Source organism: Ornithorhynchus anatinus, chromosome 16, assembly GCF_004115215.2.
Source record: "Ornithorhynchus anatinus isolate Pmale09 chromosome 16, mOrnAna1.pri.v4, whole genome shotgun sequence".
Classification (NCBI taxonomy): Eukaryota; Metazoa; Chordata; class Mammalia; order Monotremata; family Ornithorhynchidae; genus Ornithorhynchus; species Ornithorhynchus anatinus.
The window spans coordinates 1892376-1918462 of record NC_041743.1 but is presented as its reverse complement, the minus strand read 5'-3'; the positions used below and the strand labels follow the sequence as shown (position 1 = coordinate 1918462).

At 65.1% G+C, this 26087-nt stretch overlaps 3 protein-coding genes across 9 annotated transcripts in view; 1 reads left to right on the top strand and 2 right to left on the bottom strand.

The window, feature by feature from the left end:
- Positions 1-9669, top strand: part of LOC103166923 (protein ADP-ribosylarginine hydrolase) — a 45228-nt gene extending 35559 nt beyond the window's left edge. For all 5 annotated transcript variants that reach the window (XM_039914311.1, XM_039914309.1, XM_039914310.1 and 2 more), the window contains 7 exons: positions 1091-1192; positions 5023-5112; positions 5634-5801; positions 6495-6584; positions 7349-7457; positions 8142-8303; positions 9380-9669. In XM_039914311.1, coding sequence (XP_039770245.1) covers positions 1091-1192; positions 5023-5112; positions 5634-5801; positions 6495-6584; positions 7349-7457; positions 8142-8303; positions 9380-9464 — 806 coding nt within the window. In that variant the 3' untranslated portion in view covers positions 9465-9669. The remainder of the gene's footprint in view (positions 1-1090; positions 1193-5022; positions 5113-5633; positions 5802-6494; positions 6585-7348; positions 7458-8141; positions 8304-9379) is intronic.
- Positions 9670-13525: 3856 nt separating this feature from the next.
- On the bottom strand, positions 13526-16177 carry POPDC2 (popeye domain containing 2). Its single transcript, XM_029081427.1, has 3 exons — positions 15636-16177; positions 14511-14619; positions 13526-14048 (listed from the first exon to the last, which is right to left on the bottom strand). The coding sequence occupies exons 1-3, from the start codon at positions 16115-16117 to the stop codon at positions 13617-13619; spliced, it is 1023 nt and encodes a 340-aa protein (XP_028937260.1). The 5' UTR covers positions 16118-16177; the 3' UTR covers positions 13526-13616.
- Positions 16178-18891: 2714 nt separating this feature from the next.
- Positions 18892-23385, bottom strand: LOC114817475 (cytochrome c oxidase copper chaperone). 3 transcript variants are annotated; one of them, XM_029081441.1, is made up of 4 exons: positions 23309-23385; positions 21394-21532; positions 20238-20344; positions 18892-19105 (listed from the first exon to the last, which is right to left on the bottom strand). In XM_029081441.1, the coding sequence occupies exons 2-3, from the start codon at positions 21504-21506 to the stop codon at positions 20260-20262; spliced, it is 198 nt and encodes a 65-aa protein (XP_028937274.1). In that variant the 5' UTR covers positions 21507-21532; positions 23309-23385; the 3' UTR covers positions 18892-19105; positions 20238-20259. The 3 variants fall into 3 exon arrangements, with proteins under 3 accessions (XP_028937274.1, XP_028937275.1, XP_028937273.1); XM_029081442.2 differs by lacking the exon at positions 23309-23385 and adding an exon at positions 23200-23263; XM_029081440.2 differs by lacking the exon at positions 23309-23385 and adding an exon at positions 22989-23011.
- Positions 23386-26087: the final 2702 nt, after the last annotated feature.

The following is a 26087-nucleotide window of genomic DNA, read 5'->3' as shown; positions in this document are numbered from 1 at the left end:
GTTCCCACATTCCCTGGAATCCAGCGGACGAGACTCCAGCTGGGGAATTGAAAGTTTCTACTCGGACCCACCGAGCGGAGGCCATCTGAATCAACAAACGGGGCTTCCGGGCCTCTTACGCCGGGGTTGGCCGGCGGCCTCAGTTTCGATAATTTCCTCTGTGGGCCTCTGCCCCAGCTAGATCCACTTGGGAACAGGAAAGTCTGGAGGATTTGAGGGAAAGGAAGTCTTCGTCGGCTTCTCTCTCCACCCTCCATCCCTTACCCCAGCGCCAGCCTGTCTGGGCTCCTGGGATTTTCCAAGGTCTCCCTGGGTGGGAACCTGGGAGAAAGAGGGCGTTGGGGTCAGAGTAAGAGCGCTTAGTACAGGGCTCTGCACCCAGTAAGCGCTCAATAAATAGGACCGACTGACTAAGGGCGGGGGGAGCGGGAGGGAAGAGGGGCCACTATTCCACTATGATTACTATTACTGGGGGGAGTTGGAGCGGGGCTTGGGAATCAGACGACGTGGGTTCTAATCCCGGCCCCACCACTTATCTGCTGGCTTCGGGCCGATCATTTCGCTTCTCTGCGCCTCGGTGACCTCAGCTGTAAAAGGGGGATCAAAGCTGTGAGCCCCACGGGGGACAACCTGATTACCTTGTATCCACCCCAGCGCTTAGAGCAGGGCTCGGCACATAGTAAGAGCTTAACGGTTGCCCTCGTTATTATGGAGGGGGTGGGCGGTCGACCTGGGCTTTCTGGTGGTGGAATAATAATAATGTCGGTATCTGTTAAGCGCCTCCTATGTGCAGAGCGCCGTTCTAAGCGCTGGGGCAGATACGGGGTCATCAGTTTGTCCCACGTGAGGCTCACAGATAGTCCCCATTTGACAGATGAGGTAGCTGAGGCACCGAGAAGCCAAGTGACTCGCCCACAGTCACACAGCTGACAAGCGGCAGAGCCGGGAGTCGAACCCGTGACCTCTGATTCCGAAGCCCACGCTCTTGTCACTGAGCCACACTGAACCCGCGCCTGTTTCCCTGGGGGCCCGGGGGGACCCTCCCCGCTCCACCACGCAGCCCCAGCCCCCCCCCCCCGCCCCTCCGCAGGGCTGGACCCCGCGGGACCCGAGTTCACCAGAGCCAGCCTGGAGGAGCGCCTGGACCCCGGAGACGCCCGCTTCGTGGACGCCATCCACACCGACGCCGACTGTGAGAAGGACCCCCCGCCCCAGTGCTGGTTTGGGGGCGGGGTGGGAGGCCGAAGGGGGGCCCGGATGGGGCTGGGAAACAGACCGGTCGGGGAGGGTCAAAGGTCAGGTAGCCCCTCGCCGCTTAGAGTCCTTTTAACCTCTAGACTCCCAACTCGCCGTGGGCAGGGAATGTGTCTGCTGTTGTATCGTACTCTCCCAAACACTTAGTACAGCGCTTCGCACAAGTAAGCGCTCAGTAACACGACTGAATGAACCCTGCCCGGGCACCCCGAGGGGTGAGCAGGGGTGAAGGAGGCTGGGAGTCCAGGCCAGACAGCCGTGGCGGGGGTGCAAAGACTGCACCCCCAAGCCGGAAACCGGCACCGGCCCCCTTCGCTCCCATTTATGCGCCACCATCCCCCCCCCCCCCCCCCCCCCCCCGCCGGCACTCGTCGAGCGCTCGTTGAGCCCCGTGCCCCCCCCTGCGCTCGTCGAGCACTCGTTGAGCCCCGTGCCCCGGCGGGCACCCGGCGGGCGAGGATGAGAACGGGCGAGTGGTGACGCTAGGACCGCCGCCTCCGCCCGGGCCCTCCCGGATCCCCAAGCGTCCGGGCCCGGGCCGAGGCCGGGCCGACGCTCGGATGGTCCCCTTCCCCCCGTCTCCCGCCTCCCCCCAAGCCGGGGGCCGCCGGAGGGGATGACGGGGGGCTGTCTGGGGGGACCGGGTCCCCCCGATCCCAAATCGAGAGGGTCTCAAATGGGGAGAAGTCACTGGTCGGGGACGGAGCGGGGGACTCGTCTCCGCTCTGGACCACCGACGGGCCCCGAGCCGCCACAGCCTCCCCACGGTTGCTGGCCCTGGGAGGGGGCGGGTGTGTGAGAGAGAGAGAGAGAGAGAGGAGAAAAAGAGAAAAGCAACACGGCCTAGTGGATAGAGCCCGGACCCGGGAGCCAGCGGGTCATGGGTTCTAATCCCGGCCCCTCCGCTTGCCTGCTGGGTTCCTTCACTTATCTGCGTCACAGTGACCTCGTCTGTAAAACGGAGATCGAGACCGTGAGCCCCACGTGGGACGGGGACCGTGTCCGACTCCATCCGCTCGTATCCACCCCAGCGCTTAGTACAGTGCCTGGCACGCGGTGGGCGTTTAGCAAACACCACGGTTGTTACGAGGGAGGGGCCGAGGCCAGAGGGAGGGGGGACGCGATCCAGGCCCCCGGCGGGACCCGGCGTCGGCCCCCCTTCCTGGTCCCGCCCCCCGGCACGAGGCCCGGGGGCCGTGAGACCCCCCCCCCCGGACCAGTAAGCCCCCCGCCCCGCGGATGGGGTGGTCCTCCCCGGGGCGGGGCCGACGGGGACACGACGCCGAGGAGGAAGGAATTTGCGCTGCCGCCGAGACGGCGGAGGGCCGGGCCCGGTGTCTATCCTTAGCTCGTCGCCACAACCGCCAAATGTACCCGGGAGCGTCCGAGCCGGGGCCGGGGGAAGGGGCGGAAATACCCTGGCCCCGGCCTCCGTTCACTCATTCGCTCAGTAGTATTTCTCGAGCGCTTTCCACGTGCAGAGCACTGGACCAAGCGCTCAGATAACAGAAGAGTAATCCGGGTCTGCCGAAACCTCCTGGAGAACAGAGGACTTGGGCTCGGAAGCAGCGTGGCCTCGTGGAAATCCATAGATCGGTCAAGCGTATTTATCGAGCGCTCGCTGCGTGCGGAGCTCTGTACCGGGCGCTTGGGCGAGGACAGCGATACAGAGGTGGTAGACACGGTCCCCGCCCACACGAGCTTTAGAGCCCAGAGGGGGAGACAGACAGTATCAGAATTAAATAAACGACGGATATGGACGTAAGTGCTGAGGGGCAGGGGGAGGGGGAAATAAAAAGAGGAAAAACAAGTGCCAGGGTGATGCGGGAGGAAGAGGGAGACGAGGAAGAGGGCTTAGGGAAAGAACCCAGACCTGGGAGTCGGGGGACCTGGGTTCTGATCCCGCTTCTGCCATTTGCTTGCTGCGTGAGACCTTGGGCGAGTCCCATAAGTTCTCTGCGCCTCAGTTTCCTCAACCTGTAAAAATGAGGATTGAGTTTCCGTTCGTCCCCTTATTTAGACTGAGAGCCCCCCCCCCCCGTGGGACGGGGATCGTGTCAGATTTGATTAAATCGTATTTACCCCGTTCAGGTTAGGTTGGACCCGGTCCCACGTGTCCCACTCTCTTAATCCCCATTTTACAGATGAGGTAGCCGAGGCCCAGAGAATAATCAATAATAACAGTTACTATATTTCTTAAGCGCTTACTACGTGCCGAGCACTCTTCTCAATGCCGGAGTAGACACAAGGTGATCGGGTCGTCCCGCGTAGTGCTCGGTCTCTTAATCCCCGTTTTACAGATGAGGTGGCCGAGGCCCAGAGAGTAATTAATAATAATAGTTACGATATTTGTTAAGCGCTTACTATGGGCCGAGCACTCTTCTAAATGCTAGAGTGGACACAAGGTGATCGGGTCGTCCCACGTGGGGCTCGCGGGCTTAATCCCCATTTTACAGACGAGGGAACCGATTAATAAGAATTATAACCGTGATATTGGTTAAGCCCTTACTACGTGCCAAGCGCTGGAATAGACACAGGGTAATGGGGTTGTCCCACGTGGGGGTCACGGTCTTAATCCCCATTTTACAGAGGAGGTGACTGAGGCCCAGGGAAGCGAAGTGACTTGCCCAGGGCCACGCGGCAGACAGGTGACGGGGCTGGGATAAGAACCCATGACCTTCTGACTCCCAGGCCCGGGCTCTACCCACTTCGCCGCCCACAAGGAGCGGAGAGTTTAGAAGACGGCGGGGGGACAGTCACCGCTTTTAGCTACCCGTGGTGTCAGTCCGCCCGGCTCCGGTCCTGAGACGTGTGTGAGCGGGCCAGATGGGAGATGGACCCCGGGCAGGAAGGGGGACCCCGCTCGCGGTCGGGGTGCGCAGGGCAAATCTACCCACCTGAGGCCAGGTGGGTGGTGGGCCCCAGCTCCTCGGGAGAAGCAGCGCGGCCCACGGTTAAATAATAATAGCAATGTTGGTATCTGTTAAGCGCTTACTATGTGCCGAGCACCGTTCTAGGCGCTGGGGGAGATCCGGGGTCATCGGGTCGCCCCACGTGAGGTTCTTCACGGTCTTCATCCCCATTTTCCAGGTGAGGGAACTGAGGCCCAGAGAAGTGAAGCGACTCGCCCACGGTCACACCGCTGACAAGTGGCGGAGCCGGGATTCGAACCCATGACCTCTGACTCCGAAGCCCGGGCCTCTTTCCACTGAGCCATGCCCGGACCTGGGAGTCAGGGGGACCTGGGTTCTAAACCCGCCTCCACCGCTTGTAGTAGTGATAATAATTATGATATTTGGTAAGCGCTTCCTCCGCGCCAGGCACTGTCCTAAGCACTGGGGCGGAGGCAAGCAGATCGGGTTGGACTCGGTCGCCGGCCCACGTGGGGCTCACGGTCTCGATCCCCCGTTTTCCAGATGAGGGAACCGAGGCCCGGAGAAGTGAAGTGACCTGTCCAGCGTCACCCAGCAGACGGGTTTCGGAGGCGGGATTAGAACCCGTGACCTTCTACGTCCCGGGCCTGGGCTCCGTCCACTAGGCGAGGTGTGCTTCTCCTCCTGCTTGTCTGCTGTGTGACCTTGAGCAAGTCACTTCACTTCTCTGGGCCCAAGGGACCTCATCTGTGAAACGGGGATGAAGACCGTGAGCCCCGCGCGGGACGACCCGATCCCCCTGTATCTGCCCCCAGCGCTTAGAACTGCGCTTCGCACACGGTAAGCGCTTAACAGATACCGACGTTATTATTATTATTATTATTATTATTATTAGATCTGGGCATCCGGATTCCCGTGGGCCACGTGGACTACTTCGTCAACGGCGGCCAGGACCAGCCCGGCTGCGGATTCTCCCTCACCGCAGGTCCCTGCGCCCCGGGCCCGGCTCGAAAGGGAGGGGCCCCGCGCGGGCCGAAGCCCGATCGATGCCCGCGGTGGGTAGGGGGGTCGGCCGGTGATCCCCGGGAATGGCTCGCCGGGTCAGTCGGTCGTACCGACCGAACGCTCGCTGTGTGCGGAGCGCCGTACCCCGGCCCGCGGCCCGCCTCCGCCCCGGGAGGCCCTCCTCGTATCCCACAGACGACGCCTCTCCTCCACTCCAGAGCCTTACCGAAGGCCCGTCTCCTCCGAGGAGCCTTCCCTGACCGGGCCCTCCTCTCCTCCCGCCCCCTTCCGCGTCGCCCCGACTCGGTCCCTTTATTCATCCCCCCTCGGCGTTCGCGTCCGGATCTTCTGTAATTCATTCCTCCTTACGTCCGTCCCCCCTCCCCGTGAGCTCGTCGGGGGCGGGGACCGTGTCCGTTTAGTGTTCCGTTGTCCTCTCCCAAACGCTCCGTCCAGCGCTCGGCGCAGAGTGAGCGCTCAGCGCATCCGATCGACCGACAGGCTACGGGTACATGATCTGCGACCACATGAGAGCGGTGTACCTCTACCTCAGTGCCCTGGAAGCCCCCTGCTCCTTGACGGCCTTCCCGTGTACCAGCTATGAGGATTTCCTGGCCGGACAGTGCCCGGACTGCTCTGACCCCTTCCCGCTGACCTGCCCCAAGATCGGTAAGCTCCCGGCCCCTCCCCGGTCCGGGAGCCGGCGACGGCGAATCGGTCCCCCTCGGGCCTAGTGGCTAGAGCCCGGGCCTGGGGGGCCGGGAGGGCCCGGGTTCTAATGGCGACTCCTCCGCTTGTCCGCCGGGTGACCTCGGAGAAGTCACTTCTCCGGGCCTCGGTCACCTCGTCCGTCAAGCGGGGATCGGGAGCGTGGGCCGGGGCCGTGCCCGACTCGGTTTGCTTCCATCCACCCGTTCCTGGCACGTGGTGAGCGCTTAGCGGATACCCCGATTACCGTCATTCGGAGTTTAGCACAGCGCCCGGCACCGTTATCGTCGCCATCCCCGTTTTACGGTCGAGGACGCTGAGGCCCGGCGAGGTTAGGCGACCTGCCCGAGGGCACACGGTAGCCCGGGACAGAGCCGGGATTCGAACCGGGGCCTCCCGGCTCCCCGACGACCGCTCTACCCGTTAGGCCGTACCGCCTCGGCGGAAGATCGGAGGAGGTGGGGGGAAGAGAGGGGTAAGGGAGTCGTTCATCCGGTCGTATTTACCGAGCGCCGGACTAAGCGCCTGAGGTTGTTCTGCCCCGGGGCCCCCGGCCGGCTGGGGAACGGGTCTCGGGGTGGGGGGAGAAGCGAGGCCCCCCGCTCCTTGATGACATCTTTCGGGGTGGGGCGGGGGGGTTCCTCTCTTCTCCAGGGATGGAAGACCAGGGGGGCATCAAAATGGAGAAACTGCCCAAGGAAGTGAAGGTCTACCTGGGCACCTCAGCTGGGACGCCCTACTGTGGTGAGCGCCCGAAGGGGGGATGGCGGGGGGCCGGGGAGGGGTCTGCAAGAGGATTTGGGGGGCCGGGAGGACTTGGGGGGGGCTCTGGGGAGTCACCACCGCATCCTTGGAGGCAGCGTGGCCCAGCGGGAAGAGCGAGAGGAGCCGCCTTCTAATTCCAGTTCCCCCACCTGTCTGCGGCGACCTCGGGCGGGTCTCCGTGCCTCCGTTTCCTCGTCTGTAAAATGGGGGTTAAACACCCGCTCTCCACCTCGACTTAGACCGTGAGCCCCAGGTGGGACGTGGACCCTGTCCAACCTGATTGTCTTCTATCTGTCCCAGCGCTTAATACGGTGCCTGGCACTTGGGAAGCACCTAACCGAGACTGTAGATATTATCGAGTCCTGCGGCGTGGCTTAGCGGAGGGAGGCCGGGCTCGGGAGTCAGAGGTCGTGGGTCCCGATCCCGGCTCCGCCGCCTGTCTGCTGTGTGACCTCGGGCGAGGCGCTTCACTTCTCCGGGCCTCAGTGACCTCATCTGGAAACGGGGGATCGTGAGCCCCATGGGGGGCAGGGACCGTGTCCACCCTGATGTGCTTGGATCCACCCCGGCGCTTGGCGCGGTGCCTGGCGCACAGTAAGCGCTTAAGAAATATCGCACTTCTTATGATTCTGCCCACCCGCCCCACCCCACGGCTCCCCAGCGACTGCCGGGCCCTTCCCGAGCGCTTAGCGCGGTGCGGTGCGCTCGGCGAGCCCCATCGCTCGGGTGGCATTGTGTCTCAGTGTTTCACAGCCTGGTGGAGTTTCAGGTGCCACACGGGGGGAAGCGAGACGCCACCATTGAGGTCACCTTCTTCAGCATCAATGCCACCTCCTCTGGCAAGGTCACCATGTAAGTGGTCCCTCCTCTTGACGTCTGACCCCTTGACCGCCCCCCCGTCTTCTCCCCGGAACTCCACCCTCCTGGCCAAAGCCGGGTCTCCCTGGTCTCCGCTCCGTCCTCCTCTGCCCCGAGATCTCTTCGTCTTTCCTCTCCGTCCCTCTGCTTCTGTCTCTCCGTCTCTCTCCGTCTCTCCATCTCCGCCTGCCCGCCTCGAGAAGCGGTGTGGCCGGGAGGAGCCGCGTCGCTCGGCCCGGGTTCTCGGCCCGGCCCCGCCACGTGTCTGCCGTGTGACCTCGGACGCGTCGCCCCGCCTCTCGAGGCCTCGGGTCCCTCGGCCGTCCAACGGGGGATTCGGAGCGTGAGCCCCGAGCGGGCCAGGGACCGTGGCCAACCTGATCCGCTTGCCTCGACCCAGCGTCTAGAGTCACGCTCGGCGGAGCGTAAGCGCTTCGCAAATACCGTTGCTATTTCTGCGTTTCGCTCTCCTTCACGTTCCTCCGTGAGCGGGACGGTCTGCGGGGGGGGGCGTGCGGGCGGGGGACGCCTCTGAATACGGAGGCCCGCTACGTGGCACCTAAACCCCGGGACGGGTGCCTCCTAGGAGACCGTTCCCCGGGCCCCCCCCCCTCCCCCCGGCGTCGGCGGGACGCCCCCCCGCCCGCGGCTCGCCGCCCGCCCTCCCTCTCGTTGCAGACCCCGAGACCGGATGTGGGGCCGAGGGGTCATCATGCACCCTGCCCCGCTCTGCCAGGTCACCCGAGTGAAGATCCGCCTTCACTCCTTCCGGCGGACCTGGAGGATGAACGAGGCCACTGTGGTCGTCGAGTTCTGCACCGCCCCCATGCCCGTCAACAGGTGGGCCCGCCGCCGGGCAGACCCTCGGGGGGTGTCGAGGATCGGTCGGGGGCCGGGGAAGGGCGCGGGGGGCGGCCACCTCCTCTCTGCCCTCCAGCAACTCATCCAGGCGGGCCCCGCCAAGGGTGCCCGGGGGGGGGGGGGGCCCGGGCCGAGCTGGACTCGGAGACCGCGCTCATTCGGGTTTATCGAGCGCTCGCTGCGTGCGGAGCACTGTACCGAGCGCTTGGGAGAGGACGACGGAACCGTAACCAGACGCAGTCCCCGCCCGGAACGAGCTTACGGTCTAGTGCGCCCAGAGGCGGGGAATCTCCAGAGACGGGGCGGCCTAGCACCGTGCTCGGCCCTGTGGTAAACTCAGATCCGACCCGGTTCCCGGCCCCCGCTGGCTCACGGTCCCCCTAGTCCGCTAACTCCTTGAGGCCCGGGTTTCGTGTCCTCTGATGATAATCGGGGTATCGGTCGAGCGCTTGCTATGTGGCTAGCACCGTTCTGAGCGCCGGGGAGGTACAAGCTGATCGGGTGGGGCCCGGTCCCCGTCCCCCGTGGGGCTCACCCTGCTAATCCCCATTTTCCGGACGAGGGAACCGAGGCCCAGAGAAGTAACGTGACTCACCCGAGGTCACGCGGCAGATCGGTGACGGAGCCGGGACCAGCGCCCAGGTCCTTGCGACTCCCGGGCCCGGGCTCTGACCCTCGGGCCGCGCCGTTTCCCCGTCAGAGCCGGGAACCCCGGCGTCCCGACTCCCGGCCCCCGGCCGGCGCCGCCGATCGCTCCGGGGTGTTCATCGAGCACTCTGCCGGGTGCGGAACGCCCTACCGAGCGCTCGGTCGTTACTGCGGGTGGGTACGATCCTTGCCCTCGAGGCGCTCACCCCGGGGCCCGGGGAGAAGGATTCGAGGAAGCAGGGGGAAGGGGCAGAAGAGAGGGGCAAGCCGGTCGCCCCCCTCCTCTTTATGCCTCCCCCTGCCCCGCTCTGGCCGCAGCCGCGCCTCCGGGCGGGGGAGAGGGTCGGGTGGGTGGCGGGCGGGACCCCCCCCCCCCGCCCCCCCGGCATCGCCCCCTTCCCTTGCAGCGAGAAGCGGTTCTGCCTGGCCCAGCCGGTGACCCTGAAGGCCGGCACCTCCCTCTTCCGTCAACTGGACGTGGCCTGCGAGTAGGGCGGGGGTCCGACGGCTCCGGGGGGTGGGGGGGCCGGATGGACACCGGCCCGGCCGGTCCCCTCCCCGCCCGCCCCGCAGAGGCTGTCCGGCGTCTGAGGTTCTCCTCGCTGTCTTCCGCCCTGGTGGAGGCCGTCGGGCCCCGGGGCTTTCTGGCCATCGTGTTAATCCATTCGATCAATAATGACGACGATGACAGTAATAACCGCCGCATCTGTGAAGCCCTCACTCCGCGCCGGGCGCCGCGCCGAGAAGCCGCTCGGGTCGGACGCGGTCCCACGTGGGGCTCACGGTCCTCGGCCCCCGTGTTGCGGTCGGGGGGGGGGGGGGACCGAGGTGCCGGGCAGTGAAGCGACCCGCCCGAGATCACCCAGCGGACGAGCGCCAAGCCGGGTTTCGAACCCAGGGCCCTCTGGCTCCCAGGCAGGGGGCTCTAGCCGTGTGACTTGGGGCAAGTCACTTCACTTCTGGGGGCCTCGGTCCCCTCGTCTGTAAAATGGGGATTGAGATTGTGAGCCTCACGTGGGACGACCCGACGACCCCGTATCTCCCCTGGCGCTTACAACGGTGCTCGGCACGTAGTAAGCGCTTAACAGATACCGACATCATCATTATTATCATCGTCATCATCTACTGGGCCACGCTGCTTCTGAACCGCTTGGATCGCTGCCCTGCTGGTTTCCAGTTGCGCTCACCTATCTGCTCTCGAACAGTGGTGTTCACCGAGCGCTTACCGGAGGGCCGTACTCAGTGCAGGGGGAAGCAGCGTGGCTCAGTGGAAAGAGCCCGGGCTTCGGAGTCAGAGGTCATGAGTTCGACTCCCGGCTCGGCCACGGGTCAGCTGCGTGACGGCGGGCGAGGCACTTCGCTTCTCTGGGCCTCGGTTCCCTCATCTGTCAGATGGGGATTAACTGTGAGCCTCACGTGGGACAAACCGATGACGCCGTATCTCCCCCAGCGCTTAGAACGGTGCTCTGCACAGAGTAAGCGCTTGACAAATGCCAACATTATTAGCGCTCGGGGGAGGATCGTACAGTAGAGTTTTCCTCGGTTAATCCCCGCCCTCCCCGTCTTCGGGGTCCTTCTGAAATCTCATCTCCTCCGGGAGGCCTTCCTGGAGTCATCTCTCATCTTCTCACCCTCTTCCCCCGCCTCCCCAAGAGCTGGGGGGGGGGGGGGGGGGTCACCTGCGCCCTTGAATCCTCCCCCAGCTCGATAGCACGTACGTTTAAATAAATCACGGTGTCCGTTAGGCGCTTGTTACGGGCCAAGCACTGTTCTCGACGCGAGGGTAGATGCAGGTTGATGAGGATGGACGCAGTCCCCGTCCCACGTGGGTCTCCCATCTTGATCCTCGCTTTGTAGATGGGGTAACCCAGGCCCAGGGAAGGGACCGGCCCGAGGTTCCACAGCCGACGTGTGGAGGGGGCAGGATTCGAACCCAGGGCCTCCCGACGCCCAGCCCTACCCACTAGTAATAATGATGTCGGTATTCGTTAAGCTCTTACTCTGTGCCGAGCGCTGTCCTAAGCGCCGGGGGAGATTCGGGGCGATCGAGTCGTCCCTCGCGAGGCTCACCGTCTTCACCCCCATTTTCCAGACGAGGTCACTGAGGCCCAGAGAAGCGAAGTGACCCGCCCACAGTCCCCCAGCTGACGAGTGGCCGAGCGGGGATTCGAACCCGTGACCTCTGCCTCCCAGGCCCGGGCTCTTTCCACTGAACCACGCTGCTTCCCGTCGGCTCCCCTCCCCGCGATGTGTTTTAGCGCCCGGCTCCGCCGCCGCGCGTTCCCGGACCGGCGGCGTTCCCCGTCCCCAATCAGCGAGCGCACGGCAAGGGGGGGGGGGGGGGGGGGGGGGCGTCCAGAGCGTGTTTAATGGAGGCCGCCGGTGGCCTCCTCGTGCCGAGCCTCGGGGGCGGCGTCCGAGATGGAAGCCGAGCGTCCGGCGGGGGTGGGCGTGAGGGGAGGGACCGTAGGGGAGGCCGCGTGGTCCGGGGATCGGGGGGCCGAGCCGATCCCTCAGAGTTCTGGGGTGCGCGTGGGGGCCAGAGGGGCCCGGCCCCCGCACCGGCCCGGACCGGAGTCCCCGAGGCGTCGGCCGGGAACTGCGGGTGAAGCACAGAGGAAGAGCGTCAGTCAGAGCCCCCCCCCCCCCCCCCCCCCCGCCCGAGCCGTGTCCCTCCCCGGCCTCGCCTCCCTGCCGCGCGACCTCGGGCGGGTCGCTTCGCCTCTCCGGGCCTCGGCGACCTCATCCGTAAAACGGGGTTTGAGGCTGGGAGCCCCACGGGGGACAGGGACCGGGTCCAACCCGATCAGCCTCTCTCTACCCCGGTGCTCAGAACAGCGCCGGGCACGTAGTAAGCGCTGAGCGGGTACCGGGATGATTATAATCACTGAATCCTCGGGGTATTCGGTCGGCGCTTACTTGCCGCTAAGCGCCGGGGTGGGTGTGAGCTCTTCGGGCTGGACACGGTCCCCGCCTCCCGTGGGGCCCAGCCTGAGGAGGATGGACATCCGATCCACGCTTCGGAGGGGAGGAAGTCGGGGCTCGGAGAAGTCGCGTGACTCGCCCGAAGTCACCCGGCAAGCAGAGGGCGGGGTGGGGATTAGAACCCAGGTCCCCGGGCTCCTTCCACCGGGCCGCACCGCTTTTCTTTCCCTCGGCCCTCTGGCAGAGGGCAGGGGGCAGGGGGACGGACAGCAGGGATAAGGAGTCCCGGAGAGCGGCCGAGAGATAAGCACAGAGACGCGCAGTGATTGGGTGAGACAGAGGCGAAGATGGAGACAGGGAGGACAGAGACGGGCAGAGGGGCAGCGTGTCTATTATACAGTAGCCTTCCAAACGCTGAACGCGGTGCCCTCCGCACGCTGAACACTCAACACATTGCTATTAAGAGATTGCCCGGGGCGGGGGAATGATAATAAGAAGAAGAAGGATACGTGTTAAGCGCCTCCTCTGTACCAAGCGCCGTTCTAAGCGTCGGGGAGATACAAGTCAGTCAGGTCGGACACAGTCCCTGTCCCGCACGGGGCTCGCAGTCTTCGTCCCCAAATTCCAGATGAGGTAACCGAGGCCCAGAGAAGTGAAGCGACTCGGCCGAGGTCTCCCAGCGGGGATTAGAACCCGGCGCCTTCCGACTCCCGGCCCCGTGTCCTACGCGCTAAACCACGCTGGCTTCCTAGGTGCCACCTGAGATGGCGCCGGAGGACGCCCGGCGTACCGGGAAGAGTCGCCTTTCGGGAACGTCGCCGGGGAGGGAGACGGCCCGGTCAGCGTCTCCGTGGGGGGGGACGGACGCCGCCGGGTCTGGGGACGGAAGGGTCCGGCGGATCGGTGGGAAGGCGGGCGGGGAGCACCGGGCATCCCGCTAACCGGACCCTCCTCCCCGTCCGGATCACCCGTTTCCCCCTTCTCTCACCGGCCGGCCGGGAATCTCCCGTCGCCGTGGAGACCCAGCCCCCTCCGAGGGCCGGAGGATGACCGCCCCGTAGGGGGGCCCGGGTGGGCCCCGGAGGGCGCCTTTCCGGGGAGTCGTCCGGGTCAGTCGGCGGTATTCATTGAGCGCTCACTGGCTGCGGGGGACCGTGCTGAGCGCTTGGGAGAGTAGAACAGCGGAACGGACAGGTTGCCCGCCCACAGCGATCCAGTTTGCCCGTCCCCAGGTCCGCGGAAGGCGGCGGAATCGTTACAGCCCGGGACGGGGCGCGACGGGTACGCCGGCCCACGGGGACGGGCGCGGGAACCGAGCCGGATGCGTGTTGAGGTCCCGGGAGGCGGCCGGGCTGCGGAGGGGAGGGGAGACGCCCCCCGGCCCCCGGTCTCCATCCTCCGAGGGAAGCGGGCCCGCGGATGCCTGTTTTCGTCGGAAGACCGCCCCACCGGGGCGGGGAGAACTGAAGGGGAACCCCGCTTCTCCTCCCGCACCTTGTTAAACCCGAGAAGGAGGCCCCTCCGCGGATATACCCGGCGGGCTAGTGGCTAGAGCCCGGGCCCGGGAGTCGGAGAGGGCCCCCGACTTCGCTCCTCTGGGCCTCGGTTCCCTCATCTGTACAGTGGGGATGAAGACCGGGGGCCCCACGTGGGACGGGGACCGCGTGGGGCCCGGCGGTCCCGAATCCGCCCCGGCGCCCGCCCGGCTCGCAACCGCCCTCATCTCAAATACTCCCCTTCGCTCCCGTAATCCACGAACGACCCCGGCCTCTCCGCAAAATCTTCTACCACGAGACTGGCCGAGTCCTCACCCGGGACGTCGCTCTCGGGCCGGGGCGCCGGCGGAGGGGCCGGGGGGGCCGGGGGAGGGGGGCCGGAGGCGGGGGGCCCCTCGGCCTCCCCGTCGGCCTCCGGGCCCGCCGCCGAGGGGGCCGGCCCCAGCACGTGGTAGAGGCTGGGGAGGCGGATGTCGAAGCGGAGGCCGGACTCGGCGAAGAGCTTGTCGTTGAGGGCGTAGAGCTTCTCGCAGATGTCGTGGCCGAGCAGGGCGGAGAAGAGGCGGGCCACGTAGCGCTCGCGGCCCAGCAGGGCGTTGAGCCCGTCGCGCGGCCACGACACGTAGCCGCAGTCGGTCTCCGCCGTCAGGGTGACCTGCCGGAGGCGGGGGCGAGACCCGGTCGTCGCCGGAGGCCTCGGGACGCCGAGACCGCCGCCCGCCCGGCTGGGGGCGGACCGTCCGTGGAGGTCTGCGTCCGTGGAGGCGCGCGTGGGCTTGGGGGTGGACGCGGAGCCGCGCGCGTGGGGACGGGGGGACGGGGACCGAGCGGCGACGAGGACGTGGAGGCGGGTGTCTCCGGGTCGCCGGGCGGGGGCCTGGGCGGCGATGAGGACGCGGAGCTGTGCGCGCGTGTGTACGGGGAGGGGGCTCGGGTGTCGTCGAGGACGTGCGGTGGGCCGGGAGGGCCGTCAGCCCGACGGACCGCGGGCCCGCTGGGGGCGGGGGACGCGCCCCGTTGGGCCGTTCCACGGCCGCGGGCGGCGCCCCGCGCGCGGCGAGCGCCCGATAGATACGGCGGAGAGACCGCCCGCCCCCCGGGGGGACCCCCGGCTCACCTGGAACGTCCCCTCTTCCGAGGGCCGCAGCGATTCCCACTCCGGGGAGTCCAGGAACTGGTAGGGGAAGACGTAGTGCAGGAACTGGCCGTCCTGGCTGACGCACACCCTGGCCGGGGGAGACGGCGGCCCGCGTGCCGGGGGTCAGCCCGCGGCCGACGTCTCCGGCCCTCCCCCCGCCGCCCACCCCGCCGCCTCCCGGGGGCCCGGGGCGGGCGTTTCCCCGTGGGCCTCTTTCCCGGGTCTCTCTCTCTTTTTTTTTTTTAATGCTAAGCGCCTACTGCGTACCAAGCGCCGGGGTAGATAACGAGCTCATCGGGTCGGACGCAGTCCCCCTCCCACTTTACAGGCGAGGTCACCGAGGCCCAGAGAAGGGAGCCCCTCACCGGGCGGGGACCGTCTCTCTGTGCGGCCGGGTTGTCCGTTCCAAGCGCTCGGTACAGCGCTCTGCACCTAGTAAGCGCTCGATAAATACGACCGGGTGAATGAAAAGGGAAGCGACCGGCCCGGGGTCACCAAAGCAAAGCGGAGGAGCCGGTATCGGGACCCGGGTCCTTCCGGCCGCATTGTACTCTCCCCAGGGCCCACGCTACGGGTGTCCGGTACAGTGCACGGCTCGGTGGCAAGACCCCGGGCTTGGGAGGCAGAGGTCACGGGTTCGAATGCCGGCCCCGCCCCTTGTCAGCTGCGTGACTGTGGGCAAGTCACTTGGCTTCTCTGGGCCTCGGTTCCCTCATCGCTACAACGGGGACCGACCGCGGGCCTCACGTGGGACGACCGGACGACCCCCGTCTCTTCCCCCGGCGCTTAGAACGGCGCCCTGCCCATAGTAGGCGCTTAACAAATACCAACGTTATCACGCCGCGTCGAGTAGGTGCCCGTGGTCTTTTCGCTAGGCCACGCATCCCCCGGCAGGAGAAGCGCGGCGACTCGCCCAGGCGGGACGCGGCGGACCGGGGGCAGAGCCGCGACGGGAACCCAGGCCTCCCGACCGCCCCCCCCCCCCCCGCCCCCCGCCGCCCCAGCCCCACGCCCGGGGTCTCCGGGGCCTCGTCGGTCCGACGGTCTCTCCCGGCCCCGCCGCCCGCCCTCGGGGAGCCCGGGGTCCGCGGGGCCGGCGCTCACCTGCCCGACAGCAGCAGGGACAGGCGGTCGATGGGGGTCTCGCCCTCCACGGCGTAGGTCTGCCCCGGGGCCAGGGGCAGCACCCGCTCCCCGCAGCAGCGCACCAGCTCCCTGTAGGCGGGCAGGGGGACCCTCAGGGGCAGCCCCAGGGCCTCGTACAGGAGGGCGAACTCTTCCCGGAGGGTCTCCTCGCGCAGCCGGTAGAGCAGCTGGGCTGCCTGGAGGAGGCAGGCCAGGCCCAGCAGGGCGCTCCAGGCGCAGAGGTCCGGCTGGCAGGCCCCGAGCCAGGCCCAGAGGGCCGAGCAGACGAAGCCGGCCGCCAGCAGGCCGAACGTGTAGAGGGAGCCGTAGGGGCCGCCGCCCCCCATGTAGCCCAGGAGGATGAAGCAGTTGCCCAGGTGGTAGGGGGCTCCCTGCAGGCCCGCCTCCCAGCGCCCGCACGGGCCCGCCGCCCGCTCCGGGACGCCGGCGTCGCGGCCCATCCTCGACGGCCGCCCGGCCCCCCGAAACGCAGCCGTCCGGCCCGGGGCGGGAGGAGGAGGGGACGCGGGCCCAACCTCCCTCCCTCCCTCCCTCCGCCTCGCCCCCCTCTGACCGGGAAGGACGGAGGGGAGCCGGGGCCGGCGGATGGGGGACGGGGAGGCCGGAGGGATCGAGGGACGGGGGGCGGAGAGCCGCGGGCGGAGGGGAGCGGGGTCGGGGGGGCGGAGAGGGAACGGGAGCCCGGCCGCGGGGAATCGGGAACGCGTACCCCCCCCCCCCGCCCCCCCCGCGACGGAAACCGGAGCCTCCTCCCGAAGGATGACCATGTTTGGAATCGAAATCCAAGGAGAGGGGCCGCTGCGGCAGCGGGAGGGCAGATGGGCGACCGGAGGGCCACTTGACATACCGCGGCGGCGAGATAACGGTTTAGGGGAAGGGGGGGGCGGGAGGCCGGGGGGCCCCGGGTTCTAGTCCCGGCTCCGCCGCCGGCCCGCCGCGTGACCTTGGGCGGCGACCGCGACCGTGGTGGCCTTTAGGCGCCTGCTGGGTCCCGAGCGCCGTGCTGAGCGCCGGGGGGAGGTGGGGGTTCGGCCGGCCGGACCCAGCGCCCCGTCCGCGCCGCTGCAGGACGGGGGGGTCGGATCCCCCCCCGCCCCCGTTAACGGACGAGGAGATCGAGGCCCGGAGAAGCGACGCGACCCGCCCAAGATCACGCCGCGAGCGGCCCGGCCCGGGGCCGAGAACGTGGCTTCCGATCCGGGCCGTTCCACTTGCCTGCTCCGTGACCTCGGGCGAGTCATTTCGCTTCCTCCGCGCCTCGTTCCTCAGTCGCAAAATGGGGATCCGATACCCGTTCTCCCTCCCATCTCGGACAGGGTGGGACGGGGACCGGGTCTGACCTGCTTGACTTCCATCCGCCCCGGCGCTCAGTACGGCGCTCGACACGGTCGGCCCTCGGATCCGTACGCTCTGGACATTCGATAATCGCCCCACCCCCAACCCCGCGGCGCTTTTATCTCTAAAATGTACAATCTCTTTACTCGTGCTCGCGTCTGTCTCCCCCGCTGGACCCGAAGCTCGTTACGGGAAGGAGACGCGCTGTATTCTCCCCCCTCCACCCGGCGCTCGGTACGGAACCCCGCACGTACTGAGCGCTCATTAAATACCATGAACTGATTAAGAGATGCCATTAAGAAAAGCACAGCGGGCAAGTCACTGCACCTCTCTGGGCCCCGGACAACGCGGAAACGTTTCCCCTTCCTGACCTCACGGGATATCCCGAGGGCAAGACCACGATTAGAGAAGCAGCCTGGCCTAGCGGATAAAAGGTCCTGGGTTCTAATCCCGGCTCCGCCGCCCGTCCGCGGCGTGGCCTCGGGCAAGTCGCTCCCCTTTGCCTCTTTAAAACGGGGACCTAGTCGGTGGGCCCCGTGTGGGGCGGGGACCGGGTCCGACTTTATCACCTTCTATCTGCCCCGGTGCTCAGGAGGGTGGTTGGCACATAGTAAGCGCCTCGCAGATGTCGTCGTGCGACGGGAAAGGGTCTGGGGAAAACGAAATCGCCCAACACAAAGGAGGCGCGAGGGGCAGAAAAGAGGTCATTCTCCTCAGAAAATATTCCCCCCGACCGTGAGAGAGAAGGCCCCGAGCCTCCGGGCCCCCCCCCGACATCCCTCATCGGTGAAAGGCCCCAACGTGTTGACGTTCACCGACCGTTTGGACCCGCGTCCCGGGCTCTGGGCCGCGGGAGGGTGGTTAACGGAGGGACGCGGCCCGAGACGGGTCGGGGCCCCGGGGCTCCGCGGGGCCCGCTCCTCCGAGGCGGGGGTCGGGGGCCGGAGGGCGAGGAGGAAGGTCGGCCCGAGGGGAATTTGGCGGAAGGGAGAGAGGGGACGGTCGGGAAGGGGCCGCCCCCGGGGTGATAAAGCGGATCCTGAGCCGCGGGAGGGGATCCCTGGGGATTTCGTGCTTCCGGGCGGCCAGGGGCCGCCCCCGGACACCCCCCCCCCCGGCCCGGCCGGCACCGGGCGAGGGTGGCCCTCCCGCTCTACCGGGGTCGGGTTTCGCGGCCGGCGCGCTTCACGTTCCGTTCCCCTGCCGGAAGGCCCCACGCCCCGAGCCGGACCGGGACGGCGGCAAGACCGAACGCGGGCCCGGGGCGAGGCGCTTCACTTCTCTGGGCCTCGGTCTCCTCGTCTATCAACGGGGGACGAGGTACCCGTTCTCCCCCGCTCGTTAGACTGTGTGCAACGTGTCTGCCGACCCTGTCCTAGGTGCTTAGTACAGTGCTCTGCACAGAGGAACCACTCGACAAACGCCGTTGATCGATGTACTCCTCTGCTTAGCACCCAGACGAGCTTAACAGATGCGGTGACGATGATAACGGCAGTAATGACGGACACCCTCGGGTATATCTATTTTATGGCATTTGTTAAGCGTTTAGTACGTGTCTTGCACTATGCCGAGCACCGGGGTAGATACAGAGTGACCAGGTCAGACCGTCCCTGACCCACGTGGGGCCGACGGGTTAAGTGGGAGGGAGAACAGGTCTCGACTCCCCATTTTACAGTCGAGGAAACCGAGGTACAGAGACGTTAAGAGACTTCCCCGAGGTCACCCGGCGAGCGAGTGGCAGAGCCGGGATTAGAACCCAGGTCCTCCGGCTCCCAGGCCCGCGCTCCACCCACGGGGCCGTTTGCGGGGTCGGCGCGAGACCCGTCCGCCCGCCGACTCCAGTCCCGGGCCGGAACCGCGAAAGCCACCGGAGCCGGGAGAGGTTTCCGACCCGTTTTATTTGAGCGAGGCGCTCCCCGACCCGCGCGGCCCCCGGCCCCTTCCCCCTGACGAAATCCTTCGGCTCCGAACGCGTCCCATCCGGACGCTTCTCGTCGCTAGGAATCCCGCGTTGGGACAGCTCCCCGCTCCCGAACGGCCGAGTGGCCGGCTCTTCCGGGAAAGCCGCTCGCGAGACGGAGGGACGGGGTCACCTGGGGAAGGAGAAACCGTTGAGAGAGCCGGACCCCCCCCCCCCCCGCGACCCCCCGTGCGGAGCCGTAAGAGGGGTCAGAAGCGCCTCTTTTTTTCTTTCGATGGTATTTATTAAGCACTTTCTACGTGTCAGGGACTGTACCGAGCGCCGGGGTAGATTCAAGCTGACCGGGTCGCGGACGAGTGGGATAAAAGGCTCACACTTCTGCTTCAGGGGAAGTTCGGACCGTCCGCCTAACGCCTCTACGGGATCCGCCCCAGACCCCCTCCCTCGGGATTCCCCGGGCCCCTAAAGTCGCCAGGCCCCCCGTATCCTTCTTCCCGCGGACTCACCGACCCACCGGCCCCCTGATGATAATAATGACGGGATCTGTTGAGCGCTCACTATGTGCCAGGCACTGTAATAAGCGCTGGGGTGGAGAAAAGCAAACCGCCCCCCCCCCCCCCCGGTCTCCAGCCCCATTTTCCAGACGAGGGACCTGAGGCCCAGAGAAGAAGAATGACGCTGGTATTCGTTCGGCGCTCGCTGCGTGCCGAGCACTGTTCTAAGCGCTGGGGTAGAGAGGGAGCGGGGCTCCGTGGCAAGAGGCCGGGCTTGGGCGTCGGAGGTCCCGGGTTCCAATCCCGGCTCCGCCGCTTGCCAGCCGGGCGACTCTGGGCAAGTCGCCTCACCTCTCTGGGCCTCAGCGCCCTCGTCGGTCAAACGGGGATGGAGGCCGTGAGCCCCACGGGGGACAGCCCCGTCACCTTGAATCCCGCCCCCGGCGCTTAGAACAGTGCTTGGCACGCAGCGAGCACTTCGATCCCGTCATTATGACAGGGTGATCGGGTCGTCCCACGTAGGGAGAAGCGAAATAATGCTAACGTTGGGATTTGTTAAGCGCCCACTAGGTGCCGAGCGCCGCTCGAAGCGCCGGGGGAGATCCGGGGTCATCGGGTGGCCCCAGGTGAGGCTCACGGTTAATCCCCATTTGACAGACGAGGGAACTGAGGCGCGACTCACCCAAGGTGGCCCGGCAGACACGTGGCGGAGCCGGGATCGGGACCCAGGACCTTCCGACTCGCGGGCCCGGGCTCTACCCGCCGGGCCACGCCGCGTCTCCCACGACCCCTCTCCTCCCCGAGACTCACCGTGCGGCCGCCCGCCGGCCGTTTAGATTTTGAAGCCCAGGGCCCGCATGCACTCCTTGTGCGCTTCGATCAGCTGACCGCAGTGCTCCTCCCCCTTCTCGATGATGCTGCAGACAGAGCCGGGCGGGCACGTGGTAAGCGCTTAACACCCACATTCTTATTAGTAATTGTTACCGAGAAGCAGCGTGGCGCAGTGGAAAGAGCACGGGCTTTGGAGTCAGGGCTCATGAGTTCGAATCCCCTGTGCCTCAGTTCCCTCATCTGTCAAATGGGGATGAAGACTGTGAGCCCCACGTGGGACAACCTGATTCCCCTGTGTTTACCCCAGCGCTTAGAACGGTGCTCTAATAATAACAATGGCATCTGTTAAGCGCTTAGTATGTGCCGAGTAGTATCCTGATTCCATTTATTGCTACTGTTTTTGTCCGTCTCCCCCGATCAGACCGTGCGCCCGTCCGAGGGCGGGGACTGTCTCATCTGTTGCCCATTTGTCCATTCCGAGCGCTCAGTCCAGTGCTCTGCACGTAGTAAGCGCTCAGTAAATCCTGCCGAACGAATGAATGCCAGGCACCGTTCTAAGCGCTGGGGAGGATACGGGGTCATCAGGTTGCCCCCGTGAGGCTCACGGGCTTCCTCCCCATTTTCCAGATGAGGGAACGGAGGCCCAGAGAAGATAACGATATTAGTTGGTATTGAGCGCTTACGACGTGCCACGCACTGTGCTGAGCGCTGGGGGGATAGGAGGTGATCAGCTGCCCCCCCCCCCGCCCCGTGGGGGCTCCCAGTCTTCATCCCCACTTTCCAGATGAGGTCGCCGAGGCCCGGAGAAGTGACCGGCCGAAGGCGGCGGGGCGGGGACTGAATAATGTCGGTATTCGTTCGGCGCTTACTACGTGCCAGGCGCTGTTCTAAGCGCCGGGGTGGATAGAGGGTCATCAGGTCGTCCCACGTGAGGCTCGCGGGCTTCATCCCCATTTGACGGATGAGGGAACCGAGGCACAGGGAAGTGACCTGACACGGCTTCGAACCCACGACCTCCGACTCCCGAGCCCCGCCGCTTCTCGGACTCCCCGCCCCTGCCCGCCGAAGGCCGTCGCCGACCACCGGGCTCTCCGGCCGTCGCCCCCTCCCCTCCGCGCCCGGCCCTCCCACCTACCAGGCGTCCCGCACTTTCTTGGTCTCCGGGCAGGCGCAGCACGGCTTCAGAGGCTTCTTCGCCGGCTTGTCAGAGGAGCCCGACTCGCACGTGGCGGTGGCTAGACTGGACATCTTCCGGCCGCTCCGGGGACCCCCGCCTGGGGGGGCGGACGGCCGTCGGCATCTCCCTCGCCCGGGCCGCGGGCCCGGCGGACCCGCCGCCGAGGCCCGCCCCCGCCCCGGCCGGGTGACTTTGGGCTAGGCTCAGCGGAAAGAGCACGGGCTTGGGAGTCGGCGGTCATGGGTTCGAATCCCCCGCCCCGCCCCTCGTCAGCCGGGTGACCGGGGGCGAGTCGCTCCGCTGCCCTGGGCCTCGGTGGCCTCGTCTGGAAAACGGGGATGAAGACTGGGGGCCCCCCGGGGGACGACCCGATGACCCTGGATCTCCCCCGGCGCTTAGAACGGCGCTTAAACATAGTAAGCGCTTAACGGATACCATCAGGGCCTAGTGGCAAGAGCCCGGGTCGGAGGTCGTGGGTTCGAATCCCCACTCCGCCACTTGTCTGCTGTGTGACCTTGGGTAAGTCACTTCACTGTGCCTCGGTGACCTCATCTGTCAAATGGGGATGAAAACTGTGAGCCCCACGGGGGACAACCTGATGACCCTGGATCTGCCCCAGCGCTTAGAACAGTGCTCTGCACGTAGTAAGCATTTAACAAATACCAACATTATTATTATTATTATTATTAATGAATGAATGACTACTCTGAGGTAACTGAGGGCACAGAGAAGGCCTCGTTCAGTGCTGCCCCCTGGCGGTTCGAGAAGCCGCGTGGCTCAGTGACAAGACCTCGGGCTTGGGAGTCCGAGGTCATGGGTTCGAATCCCCCCTCTGCCACTTGCCAGCTGCGTGACAGTGGGCCAGTCCCTCCACTTCTCTGGGCCTCAGTTCCCTCATCTGGAAAATGGGGATGATCACGTGGGACAACCCGATGATCCTGGATCTCCCCCAGCGCTTAGAACGGTGCTCTGCACATAGTAAGCGCTTGACAAATACCAACATCGTTATTATTAACTTCTCTGGGCCTCAGCGACCTCATCTGGAAAATGGGGATGAAGACCGTGAGCCTCACAGGGGACAACCTGATGACCCTGGATCTCCCCCAGCGCTTAGAACGGTGCTCGGCACATGGTAAGCGCTTAACAAATACCAACATTATTATTATTAACTTCTCTGGGCCTCAGTGACCTCATCTGTACAAGGGGGATGAAGACTGTGAGCCTCACGTGGGACAACCTGATGACCCTGGATCTCCCCCAGCGCTTAGAACGGTGCTCGGCACATGGTAAGCGCTTAACAAATACCAACATTATTATTATTAACTTCTCTGGGCCTCAGTGACCTCATCTGTACAAGGGGGATGAAGACTGTGAGCCTCACGGGGGACAACCTGATGACCCTGGATCTCCCCCAGCGCTTAGAACGGTGCTCGGCACATAGTAAGCGCTTAGCAAACACCAACATTATTAATATTATTAGCCCCAAACGACCAAAACGTCCCCGTCCCCGCCCCCCCCGTCCTCGTCCTTTGCTAACACCCTCCACCGTTCACCTGATGACCTTGGACTAGACCAAGCAGCGCTTTCCGGGGGGGGGACGGGAGGAGACGCTTTAGCGCAGGCGCGGAGGGGAGGGGGAGACAAGGGCCACGAGAAGGAGGATCTGCGCATGCGCCTCCGGCGCTCCCGCGGCGGGGGAGCCGGAAGTGACGTCGCGGAGATGTCAAGGGGAGGCCCGGGCTCCGCTCCGCGCCGCCCTCTCACCTCCCTGCCGGGGGCCGAGATGGGAACCGATCCCGCCGGGTGGAAAGAAGGGAGGGCGGGAGGGCTCCCTCGAACCACGGACCCGCTGCTGCCGCCGCCCCGCTCCTACCTGACGATGGCGCCTCTGGTCCTTGCGCCCGGCCTCGTGACCCCGCGCATGCGCAGTCACCCCCTCGGGGTGGGCCGGAAGCCCGCCTCGCTTCTCAGGGCCGACGCAGGCCCCATTCATTCATTCATTCATTCAGGCACTCACTCATTCATTCACTCGTCTTTATTGAGCCCTTACTGTGGGCAGAGCACGGGGGAAACCGCTCCATCTCTTTATGGAGCGCTTACCGTGTGCGGAGCACTGGACTGAGCGCTTGGGAAAGCACAGTGCAACAATAAAGAGAGACATTGCCTACCCCTAATGAGCTTATCCACCTTCGTGGTTAGGGATGGACCCCTAACTCTCCCCTCTCCATTCTTGACTCTCCCCCAGTGCCCCAGCATGGGCCATCCAACTCCCCTTCCATCTCTGACTCCCCCAGTGCCCCAGCATGGCCCATCCAACCCCCCTGACTCTCCCCTCTCCATCCCTGACTCCCCCACTGCCCCAGCATGGACCATCCAACCCCCCTGACTCTTCCCCTCTCCATCCTTGACTCTTCCAGTGCCCCAGCATGGCCCATCCAACCCCCCTGACTCTTCCCCTCTCCATCCCTGACTCTTCCAGTGCCCCAGCATGGACCATCCAACTCCCCTGACTCTCCCCTCTCCATTCCTGACTTTCCCCCAGTGCCCCAGCATGGACCATCCAAAACCCCTGACTCTCCCCTCTCCATCCCTGACTCTCACCCAATGACCCAACACAGGCCATCCAACACTCCTGACTTTCACTTCTCTATCCCTGACTCCCCCAGGGACCCAATATGGACCATCCAAACCCCTGCCTCTAACCACTCCATCCCTGCCTCTCCCCCAGTGACCCAGCGTGACTCCTTCCCCAACCCTTCCTCTTTTCATCCCTGTCTCTCCATCCAGAGACCCAGCATGGATACTCATCCAAGGATTTGGCCAAACCCATCTGGGATTGCTGATGTTTCTGGCTACACCGTTTCCTGAGGGAATGGATCCCCTCTGCCTTGCAACCCCCTCACCGTTGGAGTTCTAGAGGGAACATTTGGTATGTAGAGAAAAGCATTTTGCTATTTTTTCTAAACTGGACTTCTGGACTCTAGCAAAATCAGAGAATTTTGGAAAGATTCCATAACAATGTTTTATTCAATAGTATTTATTCAATAGTATAGTATTTATTGAGCGCTTACCATGTGCAGAGCACTGTACTAAGCGCTTGGGATGAACAAGTCGGCAACAGATAGAGACAGTCCCTGCCGTTTGACGGGCTTACGGTCTAATCGGGGGAGACGGACAGACGAGAACGATGAAGAACATCTCGTAAAAACAATGGCAACTAAACAGAATCGAGGCGATGTACAATTTATTAACAAAATAAATAGGGTAACGAAAATATATACAGTCGAGCGGACGAGTACGGTGCTGTGGGGATGGGGAGGGAGAGGTGGAGGAGCAGAGGGAAAAGGGGAAAAAGAGGGTTTAGCTGCGGAGAGGTAAAGGGGGGGGTGGCAGAGGGAGTAGAGGGAGAAGGGGAGCTCAGTCTGGGAAGGCCTCTCGGAGGAGGTGAGTTTTAAGTAGGGTTTTGAAGAGGGAAAGAGAATCGGTTTGGCGGAGGTGAGGAGGGAGGGCGTTCCGGGACCGCGGGAGGACGCGACCCGGGGGTCGACGGCGGGATGGGCGAGACCGAGGGACGGCGAGGAGGTGGGCGGCGGAGCGTGCGGGATGGGCGGTAGAAAGGGAGAAGGGAGGAGAGGTAGGAAGGGGCAAGGTGACGGAGAGCCTCGAAGCCTAGAGTGAAGAGTTTTTGTTTGGAGCGGAGGTCGATAGGCAACCACCGGAGTTGTTTAAGAAGACGAGTGACAGGCCCAGATCGTCTCTGCGGGAAGATGAGCCGGGCAGCGGAGTGAAGAATAGACCGGAGCGGGGCGAGAGAGGAGGAAGGGAGGTCAGAGAGAAGGCTGACACGGTAGTCTAGCCGGGATATAACGAGAGCCCGTAACAGTAAGGTAGCCGTTTGGGTGGAGAGGAAAGGGCGGATCTCGGCGATATCGTAGAGGTGAAACCGGCAGGTCTCGGTAACGGATAGGACGCGTGGGGTGAACGAGAGGGACGAGTCAAGGATGACACCGAGATCGCGGGCCCGAGAGACGGGAAGGACGGTCGTGCCACCCACGGTGATAGAGAAGTCTGGGAGAGGACCGGGTTTGGGAGGGAAGATGAGGAGCTCAGTCTTGCTCATGTTGAGTTTTAGGTGGCGGGCCGACATCCAGGCGGAGACGTCCCGGAGGCGGGAGGAGATGCGAGCCCGAAGGGAGGGGGAGAGGACAGGGACGGAGATGTAGCTCTGCGTGTCATCTGCGTAGAGATGGTAGTCGAAGCCGTGAGAGCGGATGAGTTCACCGAGGGAGTGAGTGTAAATGGAGAACGGAAGAGGGCCGAGAACTGACCCTTGAGGAACTCCGACGGTTAAAGGATGGGAGGGGGAGGAGGCTCCGGCGAAGGAGACCGAGAATGACCGGTCAGAGAGGTGAGAGGAGAACCGGGAGAGGACAGAGTCCGTGAAGCCGAGGTGAGATGAGGTATGGAGGAGGGGATGGTCGACAGTGTCAAAGGCAGCAGAGAGGTCAAGGAGGATCAGAATGGAGTGGGAGCCATCGGATCTGGCAAGAAGGAGGTCACGGGTGACCTTAGAGAGAGCAGTCTCGGTAGAGTGGAGGGGACGGAAGCCAGATCGGAGGGGGTCTAGGAGAGAATGGGAGTTAAGGAATTCT